At 37.2% G+C, this 10517-nt stretch overlaps 1 protein-coding gene, 1 long non-coding RNA gene and 3 other non-coding genes across 9 annotated transcripts; 3 read left to right on the plus strand and 2 right to left on the minus strand.

Annotated features, from left to right (window-relative positions):
• Nucleotides 1-1575: 1575 nt before the first annotated feature.
• On the plus strand, nucleotides 1576-5814 carry LOC113338417. 5 transcript variants are annotated; one of them, XR_003354777.1, is made up of 5 exons: nucleotides 1576-1830; nucleotides 2102-2923; nucleotides 3714-3969; nucleotides 4316-4380; nucleotides 5495-5814. XR_003354777.1 is itself a non-coding variant. In XM_026583849.1 (4 exons), the coding sequence occupies exons 2-4, from the start codon at nucleotides 3937-3939 to the stop codon at nucleotides 5733-5735; spliced, it is 339 nt and encodes a 112-aa protein (XP_026439634.1). In that variant the 5' UTR covers nucleotides 1576-2923; nucleotides 3714-3936; the 3' UTR covers nucleotides 5736-5814. The 5 variants fall into 4 exon arrangements, 1 of the variants encoding a protein (XP_026439634.1); XR_003354774.1 differs by having other exon boundaries at nucleotides 1576-2923; XR_003354775.1 differs by having other exon boundaries at nucleotides 1576-2923; nucleotides 4316-5406.
• Nucleotides 5815-5940: 126 nt separating this feature from the next.
• On the plus strand, nucleotides 5941-6138 carry LOC113339140. The gene has a single exon (XR_003354970.1). It is a non-coding gene; the product is annotated as a U2 spliceosomal RNA (small nuclear RNA).
• LOC113338665 lies at nucleotides 5954-7256 on the plus strand. Its single transcript, XR_003354808.1, has 2 exons — nucleotides 5954-6519; nucleotides 6717-7256. It is a non-coding gene; the product is annotated as an uncharacterized LOC113338665 (long non-coding RNA).
• Nucleotides 7257-7755: 499 nt separating this feature from the next.
• Nucleotides 7756-7858, minus strand: LOC113339109. The gene has a single exon (XR_003354958.1). It is a non-coding gene; the product is annotated as a U6 spliceosomal RNA (small nuclear RNA).
• An 895-nt stretch (nucleotides 7859-8753) lies between these two features.
• LOC113339128 lies at nucleotides 8754-8915 on the minus strand. The gene has a single exon (XR_003354959.1). It is a non-coding gene; the product is annotated as a U1 spliceosomal RNA (small nuclear RNA).
• Nucleotides 8916-10517: the final 1602 nt, after the last annotated feature.

A 10517-nucleotide genomic window follows, 5' to 3' on the forward strand; every position in this document is an offset into this window, starting at 1 on the left:
ATTAGTCATTTACTCAACTTGAATATTAAAAGTTGAAATTAAGGATCGTGTAGCCTCTCATTTTTTCATGATTGAGAACAGGAATACAAACATACCATACATCAATTCATCATGCCATTTTTTTATAAAGAAACAATGATTTTTTACGTGCCAACTGATTCAAGTTGATGGACTATTTATTATGAATATTAACATTAAAACAAAAAAAGATAATAAAATGAACAAAAAATCTATATTTCTTAAAACATTTCTTAGATAAAAATGAAACATTTATTAAGTAAATATACGTTAATAGAATGAAACATTTCTTCACTTAACATTTCTTAAATATTTCTCAAACATCATGAAAGAAAAAAACATCGATATTTCTCAAACATCTATATTCACTACTCTAACATCATGAAAGAAAAAACGATAATAAATAAATTAATAACGTATTAATAAATTATATCTCTAATTGAATGAAAAATCTACAAAAAATAATTAATATTACCTCTTAAACTTGTATTTGAGAAATTCAAAATGTAAAGCATTCCTTTGAGCAAGAAGCAGAGAACCAGAGAACCAGAGGTATTGATTTCATTTCAATTCTCTTCTTGTCCTTTTAAAGCATTACTTTGGGCAAGAAGACATAATAGCTAGCAAATCGAAATATTCTTGAAACATTTGGAATCTCGTTGCATGCGTATATAAGCACAGGCTAGCTATGTCTTTGATCATGAAACCAACTCTTTTTACTTTTTTTTTTATTATTTCTTTAACTTTTGAGTCTGAACTCTAAAGTACAGACCACATGTAGCATATACTGTACACACCTCCAAATGCAAAAGAAAAAGATAAATCGACTCCCTGACTTCCCTCTCTCACTCTCTTTTTCTCTAGCTAGTCTCTGACTCTCTTCCTGTTGCATTCCTTGTTGGTTAGTCTTGTAGCAAGTAGCTAAGAGCCTAGGAGTATTATTTGACAACAAAGTTTTGACTGCTTTTGAATCCGAATATGCATTATTGAAATATTGGGGAATGCATTGAACTATTCAAGTGACAACTTGAACATATCAAGTGGATAGTGATAGTATGCGTGTATAAATATTGTCGGTAGACGATAACTACAATGCATTTTATAAGTCATAGACTTAGGGTTGTGAATTTTACTAGATATCCATAAATTTGTATGTTAAAAACCCATAAACAAATAAATAAAAAATCAAATAAATAAATTAAACCAAAAAAAATGAAAAAACGTAGTAACAACGTTATTTAGACCCGTTGTAACCGTTTTCACAGCTGTAATTACCGTTACATAGGAAATTCAGATCACAAATTATTTATTTTTCTTATTTAACCGTTATCACACCCGTTATTTTAAAAAAACGTCAAAAAAACGCGTTTTATTCCTATATAACGCGTTTTTGACCCAAAACGTGCTCACACCCGTCAAAACACGTTATAACGGTCACGCCCAGTACCTGTGACCTGGGCCGTGACCCGTTTTTCGAACCTTGGTCTCGACACGCAAATGGTCCAAAAAAAACTTCAATTTTTTTTTCTTTGACCTGAGTGCTGTCGTCTGCTTCTCCGGGTAACTTTACAGGAACTTTTTCCCACAGACAAAAACCTCGTTTCCTTCCCATGGTTTCCATCTTGAATTCTTAGACCCTGATAAATTTCTGGTTCGCTCTGTACCCGCAAAAGGTTTTCATGGAGTATTTCAACAGTATCCCCTTGGAGATTGCAGTGAACATTTTAACTCGTTTGCCAACCGATTCGGTTCTTCAATGCAAATCAGTTTGCAGAACCTGGAGACGTCTTATTTCTCATCATCCATTATTCTGTAAGTTGCACTTCCGCCATCTTTATCATGCTTCTGATTCTGTTGATTTTGATAAGTTGGGTTTTCTTAGTCTGACTCTTAAGAATGAAAATGAAATCTTTCACTATTTTGAATACGATGAGAATCATGAGTCAACACCCATTGAGAAAATTAGAAGAATTAGTATTACCCCTCCATTTAAATCTAGTAGCTTTGTTAATTCCTGTAATGGTTTGATCTGTCTTCTTAATTACAACTACCCATCTGTTTGGATTTGCAACCCCATCACCAGAGAATGTGTTATGCTTCCAGAAATCAACACAGTTTATTGTGATATGGATGATGTTTATTGGACGATTGGATTTGGTTATGTTTCTTCAACTGATGAGTATAAAGTTGTAGGAATTTATATATTGGAGCCCCATTTGGTAGCAGTTCACGTATATACTCTAGGAAGTGGCAATGGATGGAGAGACATTGGAAATTTCAATTCTCAGTTCAAAGAATACAGTTGGGAACGATGTATCTTTGCCAATGAAACTCTTTATTGGCTGGAAAATAAAGTAGAAATGGTTCTTACGTTTGATCTTGCAGAGGAAAAGTTTTGTGAAAATCTTTCACCACCTCCTTTGCCACCATGCATTATTGATTACATTACTGGTTGGAATTTTGTTGATTGGAATGTTATTAAGATAGGGGTTTTGGATGGATTTTTATACTTTGCTCATAGACAATCTGTCGAAGAAGGTGAATGTTTTGACACATGGTTATTAAAAAAGAAGAACTATGATCATGGCCTGAAAGAGCGAGGGGAACACCAGTCGTTGGGCTGGTCTAAAGAGTTCAGGGTTGACAAATGCGAAATATTAGTTGTTACGAAGAGTGGCGGTGTCTTAACTTGCATTGATAACTATCTCAACATTTACGACACAAAAGCTTCAACCTCAACAAGGCTGGTGGAGTTTAAGGAACGGTTTCATATAGTTATCCCTCACAAGAACACTTTGGTTTCCCTGAAAGAATTAGGGGAAGAAGATACAAAAACAATGGAGTCAGTTGAAGGAGACAGGAAGTCGTGATTAGCCTTTCCAGCAGATGCGAACCCTGAGCACTGGTAATCTTTATTGAATTTTGAAAGTAATATTTCTATCATTCTATAGGCTTAATGAGTTTCATTTGGAAATTGAATAACGAGTAACCTTTGAATGAACCTGATACTGTTGGCATTGTCTTAATGAGTCATATATTTTAAGTTAATGTTATTCTGTCTATATCATCAGTCCAACTTCACAGAAGTATTTTTTATTGTGGGTTAATCTGTATTGCTTTCTACCATTTTAGTTAGGAGATCAATGTAGATAGATTGAATGAGCACCACTACCATTTGCATGAGAACTGGTAGTAGAGGAGAAACTCTGGTGATGAGGTTGTTGATATTCAGAAAAACAACTGGTACTGGTGGTGTCGAATAGTGATGAAGAGAAGGCATGTATCTGTGTATAGTGATGAAGAGAACCTGTATCTTTATTCCAAAGGTTTTCTCTTAGGAAATCACATTACGTAGCTCACTACTACCTTTAGAGAGTCAAGACTTACTCAAGAGTTGGAGCCAGGGAGGAGTTGGAAAAAGATGTCACTGTCGTGGCTTTGTTGAAAGAGTTGTGTGCAAGCAAAAAATTGAGAACGGTAACTGAAGGAGAACCGTTGCATGATGGGTATTCTAATAGTTGTTAGAAGTTCCACATTTTTTCTTAGCTGATTACTGTAATATGTGCTCTTTCTTTGACTGCATGCTCATGAAATGTTTTGATTTCTTTTAGCTATATGGTTTTTATGGTATATTTGGATGGGATAAGTATTTTTGAATGTTGGCTAAAAGAAAAAGTTCTTGTTTCCTTTTGCAGTACGGCGATTGTGGTTTATCAGTTGTTCCTTATGGTCCAGGGAGAGAGCTTCAGTTTTGGAGATATAATCAAACTTCTAACACATGTTTCAGTTGGAGCGTATGTGCAAATGTTGGTTGTGAGGTCCAATACAGCTATTGGTCTTGTTTTTGGATTGGCATTTGTGCTGTGACGAGGTTTTTTTTTCAGTGACACAGTCATAGAGATTTCACTGACTCTTGCAATGAGCTACCTTGCTGTCCTTGCTTACTTCACTGTAAGATTCTCTTCAGTATCATTTTGCAATTTAAATTTATTTTCACTTTAAAGCAATTTCGTTAGTTCTTTTCTTCACAATAGGCCCATAATTAATTTTAGGCCATATAATTACTTGAGCCGTTCGCAAACCTGTGTAAGTGTAACATTAATTGCTGCAGTTATGTTGTTACAACATGCATTCTGTTTTGTATGCTAGGCTCAAGGTGGCTCTGGCATGTCTGGTATTTTGACAGTGATGACTTTGCAGATCTAAGTTGAATATGCCACTGAAGTCACAATTTCAGATATTAATTGTATTAAATAAACATTGTAGAAATGTCTGAATGGGGTGAAAACTTTGACAGGTTTATTCTGCAGTTTCTAGGATTGCTTTTAAGGGTGACAGCCAACAGCGCTTGTATCATTTTTGGTACGCTTCTTATATTGATATTCTGTAATCATATTGCGTACCGTTCAACTGATTTGAGCCTCTTTGTAATTTAGTTTTAATGATATTGTTGCATATTAAAGAAAAGCGGTTTTCCCAACTACATGGAATAATGTAAAACAAACTTTTGGAACCATATAACATCTGATTGTTTGGACCCTTGACCGGTTGGAATCGGACCTAGAACTTTTACCTTGATTTACATGTATTTAACTGGTGCGGAATATTAAGCTAATTATTCTGCTCCAAATAAACTAGACCCATTTTAAATCAAGTATGTCCTGCTGAAATCAAAGCAAGGCCTTGATATTGTCAAGCAACATTATGTTTGGTGGACTTGCTCACCAGACCTTCAGATTATTCTCTCCAAGATTACACCTTATAGATAGTTCTACTTACTCAGGGATGATCAAGCACTGCAAGAACTGTTTACAGATAAACAAATTCAAAGCAGATAGCAGATCAGAATCCCTCGAGGCACAGGTTCTCCTCACTGATCCTTGACCAACAATTGATGGAAGTTCCACTGTCAATTCGACATGTAGTCAACTTATTACGGCTTCTTTCATTTTTAATCTTCAAGAACAGAGGCAGTGGTTGAGACTCTGGCCATGCTCTCTCCCCCAAAATTGAAAATCTTCTTATGGAAATGTCTTCATAATATTCTGCCGCTAAAAATCATTCTTTTATGTCCTTTGTGAGGTGTTGACTATGAGAACTTGGAAGTTAGATCATATATTTTTTCGCATTATCCTTTTGCAAGGGCAGCATGGTTTGGAATAGCTCTTCGAGTGTTTCTAATCCTCTCATGCAGCAATGGTGTTTTTCATCCTGGTTCTCCAAGTCTTTTTCTACTTCCGGGGAAAGCTCGCTTCAAAGTCTGTTTGATCACCATGCACAAAACCCATCCATAACTATAGCACACATTACATCTATGCTTTACTCTATTTACTCATCCCAGTCCACTCTTATAGCTCTGAATTTCAAATCATACATAACCATTCCCAGGTCTGTTACTTCTGTAGACTTTGATAAATATTTTGGTTGTTTTATAGTTTTTTGGATGCTTTTATCTCTAAAAATTCTGATATTGCAGGCGTTGGGAAAATCATATAGAACAGCATAAAAACGATTCTATGCAGCAAGATGTTGGATCAGTCCAGATACTAACTGTGAGCCAAGCAGAGACTTCTTCAGCCATTGACTGGTGTCATGAACTTCAAATTGACAAGGTTCTTTTTGTGTCAGATAATGCCTGCCATAAATGGTGCAACTCTTGTAGTACCGGATCGGAAGATCGGAATCTTGTTCAACATTACGTTTTGTTTTTTATCTAAAGTTTGTAAATCGGATGGCAAGGAGGTGAATGCCTCCTTTTTTAATTCAGACCTGGATGTACCGGGTTTTCCTTCAAGAACTATCTTAACAGTTATTGAACTTATAGTATCTTTAATGAAAAAGCTTTAGTCCCACACGGACTGGTTCAAGCGAAGGAATGGAAAAGAGTCTGTATAAAAAAAGAAGCCAGAAACGAGAATAAGCATACCTTTCTCGGCCTTTTGGCTAAGATCAAGTGTAGTATCTGTTCTTATCAGTTTAATATCTGATATGTGAGCCATCGGTTCACACGATATTAAATTAATTTTTTTCACGGGGGAGTTCCCGTCACAGCAGCTTGCTGCTGGGGTTCTCACGCGTCGCCCTTGCGTTGCACTACTGCAATGGCCTGGCGCACCCCCACCAAATCTAATCCTTAAAACATTTCAGTTCTTGGTCTACCTGTAAGGCCGCTTACTGTTGGGTAGAGGAGGTGGTTAATTTTACGTATAAGTTAACACTAGTCTGCTGGGGTGTTTCAGTCTCAACCCTCATATCTCAAACTTGTCTGCACTTCAAAGTATGAAATCCAGTTTTTGCTCAATCTAGTACAAGAAAAAAAGAAAGTTCAAGTTCATTCAAATGATGATAAGTTAGGGTATGTTTGTGCGAACCGGAGCCTGTGACCAGTTGATCTCAATCCAGGTTCAGATTAAACCAAGAGTTGGACTGCTGCAAAGGCCTGGAGCACCCCTATCAAAACTAACAACAACAAAAATTTCAGTTCTTGCTTATGCTGGAGAGGTTAGTAGAGGCAGTTGAGTCTAGCAAGTATGAAATCTAAGCATTTTTGGAACTCAGTTTTTGTTGAGCATTTGGAGTCTTGTGCTCTCAGTCATGACTAGTTAGCATCTCAATTATGATTTATGTTGACTTTGTACGTACAATTAATTCATTGTACCTTTTGAAAGTTGCACTTAGCATTTCAAATATTGCACCAGGAAACAAATTGAAACGATCTGAACAACCAAGAAAAGATCCTCTGAAGAAACGAAGGTTCAACCAACAAATATTCTTTAGTTCATTCAACTGATAAAAAAAGCTCTATACAATAATGGAGAAACCAAAAGCTTACAAGAAGTGAAGTAAGATGCGCATGAAAATTCTTTAGATCCATGAATTTACAAAATTCTTGTTAGGATGAAGATTGTTAATATCATAATTGTCCCTGCCTTATTACATTGAATGTTGTGCCTAGTGGTTGTTGTTTTTTTGTATGGGGGAGTCCCCATCACAGTTGCTTGCTACTGGGGTTCTTATGCGTCGCCTTTACGTTGCACTACTGCAAAGGCCTGGAGCACCCCTACCAAAACGAAGAAAAACTTTCAGGCTTCCGGAGCTAAGAAAACATTCAGTTATAGCTTATGATTCATTTGTAAATGTTTGTTGTATCAGAGTTGAAACAAGTCCTGATCTGATCGATGCTTAAGTAAGCTATCTTTAACATATCGAATACCAATTTTTCCTTACCATTTGAGTCTGTGCAACTAGTTCGGCTTTGCGTTGCACTACTGAGGCACCCCTACCAATGAAAAACTTTCCTTGCTTATCCTGTGGGTTTACTGGTGGCTTTTAGTCTAGTTATTCTATGTTGATGAGTAAGTTCCTTCTCATGATGTTTATTGAGGGTTTTTGAACTGGAGACTGTGACCAGCTGGTTGCAATCCAGGTTCAGACTAAACCAAGAGTTGGACTACTGCAAAGGCCTGGCGCACCCCTACCAAAACTAACAAAGACATTCAGTTCTTGCTAATGCTGCGGGTCATTAGAGGCAGTTAAGTCTAGTCACTACGCTGATAAGTGTCTCAAACCCCATATCTCAAACTTGTTAGCAATTTAAAGTATGAAATCTAAGCATTTGAGTCTGTGCTTTGTTCTGTACATAGCTTAACAGTTTGCGTACCAAGAAAACTCCTACCGAAGAAAAAAAAAAGTTCTAGTTTCATCCAACGCTGATTAAAAGAAGAAAAAAAAAACCAAAAACATTTGGACCATTTCTCGATTTGTGCGTGTCATCCTTGCGCAGGGGCCATGCTAATCTTCTCTGTATCGTTCCAATTTTATCGGATGTCCCCGAAGGGACATGCTAATTATGAAGCTCAGACTATTTAAACCAATCTCTGTTGTGTAATATGAGGATTGTGGGACTAAATCAATCTAATATTACAATGGCCATTCCCATCTTTGTACAGATAGTGAAGAAACGCTAGTCACGGATTCTGAATTCGAGTCTCTCTAGTCACAACTTTTTATGATATTATCTTTCCAACCAATATATCATTCTCATCGACTTCTTCGGGTTGTTCTTACACCTAGTACATGTTAAATGTACAGAATTGTAAATCCCCGGCCTTCTAACAATCGCTTATTAGATTGCTCAAAAATTGTTGTAAAAAGAATTCTCTAGACAAGGTTGTTCATCCTTGGAAAAAAAAAAAAGAATTCTGAACATTTACACAAAAACATAATTAAAAAAATTTGGTAAGGTCCGCCGAAGCGGGTAGCCTTAACCAGATGTGTGGTAACAGGTAAGCTCATAGGGTGAGATGTACGAAGTTTCAAATAGAGGCAGATTGCAGCTCAGCATACCATGATCAATGCCACAACCCATTTTGACATCTTTATCTGGGTGATACTTGAACATGTTTTCAAGCACATAAGCTTGATCCTCCGCTGACAACGGTTCGCCGTCCTTCGATATTGAGACTGCCCCTGACATGATTTTTCTTCATTGTTTGTCAATTTCTGTTTTTAAACTCCATTTTCATTTCTTTTTTCCGGTAACAATGTACTATAAGAATGATGCAACACGGATCTTTTCTGCTTCGAAAATTCAGTATCGAGTAGCGGAAGCAGGTAAAGTTCTACTCAGATTTTTCATTGGTTTCTACCATTAAAACCATACTTCATTTTTGTTCAGTCACGAGCATACACAATGCTTTTCTGTAAAAGCTGGGAATTTTGGGTTTATGAAATTGGCAGGGGCCGCGCGGACGCGTACCCCCTAAGGAACAAATTATGACATAGACTCTCCCTCAGTGGAGAGATCTTAGGCGAGCGCCCTTCCAAAGTGCAATGGAAGTCACTAACCTAGCCCATGACCCTTCATGATCAGCCATAGACCCCTTCCAGGTAAGTATGATTTCCAGTTGCATTTCACGCTTATGTTATAAATTATTTTCTCTACCTTTTCTCCATAGGAAGTATGAGCACCCAACAAATGGAATGCGACTTGGCTCATCAAGTTTGGTCACAATCATCTCTTGCATAACAATACCGAGACAGATGATACGAGAGGTCAATATGCTGCAATCATCTCTCAATTAGATGACATGAGTGACAACGTGCTAGACCGGTAATGCTGCAACTCATTGCGGCTGTATACGCACCATTCTCTACTCTCAAAGGATCAAGCACTGACCGTAATTCATCCTCGAGGGACAAGTAACTTAAGCCACCTCGTTTGTAAGGCCGTGGCCAAGCAATAATAATAATGTCCTAGTCCGTATAGGCCGTTCCGTCAAAATGCACAAAGGTTGCACATATTTAGTCCGTGGAATGGCATAGTGATGCCTTCGCATCATATGCCCCATTGGCAAGGCTACACAACTATAAATGAGGCTAAGAATCATTTATGCTCCTCCGACTAAGCTATGAAGTATATTCCGCGATAATAGAATCCTTACCTCCGGTCCTACCAGGAGATTTACCGGTATCTAACCACTCAACAAGCACCAAAAGGATCTCAACAATCTCGGTAGGATAGTCTACCCCAAACGTGAACATGATTAAGATTAACACATACGGGGCGGCTAGGGGTCACCCGAGTTTCGCCGGTGTAGGTTTCATTTGCAGGATTCCTACGCACGAACTATAATGGATTTAGCTCAACCTTTAAGAATTACGACTTCTTTAAAAACTTGAGCTATGCTTTTGGCATTAAGAACGACAACAAAAAGGCAATGGTCAAAAGTTCTATTCGAGAAGGATTCAGAGAACCTTTTGCGCTTCATCACATCCCATATCGCTCCCTCTTAGTACATCTCAGGGATTATTGAGGAAATAAAGAATAGAATACGACATATTCCGCAGGCTGCTATTCAGCACAACTACAAAGAAGGAAATCAAGCAGCAGATGGCTTGGCCAATCATGCGGTAGATGGAAGTCAAATGAGAAATTTTTTAACCAAAATTTGGGACCAGACAATTCCGATTTTTATTAGTCATATTATTTTCCATGGCTCCGTGGGTACACGTACTCATATCAAATTGTAGCCTAATTTTCTATTACTGTCTCCGTTTCTAAAAAAATAGGCTTGTTTGGTTTTCACAAAAATTAAGAAAACTAATCATTGGAGCCATTTTTCCATGTTTTTCCTAATATATCCCTTGGTCACCCTCATTTGTTATTAAAGAAAGAGGAGAGAGAAGTAATCCCCTTTTTGTATAAGGAGAGAAAATGGAGAGAGATAAGTGGTCCCTCAATGGGTATAGTAATAAAATCATAACATTTGACTTTCAACATATGAAAACAAGCCTATTTTTTGACATACCCAAAAAAGAAAACTGCCTATTTTTTAGAAATGGATGGAGTAATAAAATGCATAATCCAAAAAAAAAACAAAAAGAAACAATTGGTCACATTTTTGTAAAAGATCACTGCCTTCAGTTTTTTTAGAAACGGAGGGGAGCTCGATATATTGACCTCAGGCTCCCAGCCAACTGGGTTAGCCCAAGCACAC

This window comes from Papaver somniferum, unplaced genomic scaffold (genome assembly GCF_003573695.1).
Source record: "Papaver somniferum cultivar HN1 unplaced genomic scaffold, ASM357369v1 unplaced-scaffold_19, whole genome shotgun sequence".
Classification (NCBI taxonomy): Eukaryota; Viridiplantae; Streptophyta; class Magnoliopsida; order Ranunculales; family Papaveraceae; genus Papaver; species Papaver somniferum.

What these genes read in the sequence shown, in the direction of transcription:
- LOC113338417 (XM_026583849.1), top strand. Translation starts at nt 3,937, where the DNA reads ATGAGCTACCTTGCTGTCCTTGCTTACTTCACT. An exon ending in CTGTCCTTGCTTACTTCACT is followed by an intron (nt 3,970 to 4,315) that starts GTAAGATTCTCT and finishes AAACTTTGACAG; the next exon opens with GTTTATTCTGCAGTTTCTAG. An exon ending in CAGCGCTTGTATCATTTTTG is followed by an intron (nt 4,381 to 5,494) that starts GTACGCTTCTTA and finishes CTGATATTGCAG; the next exon opens with GCGTTGGGAAAATCATATAG.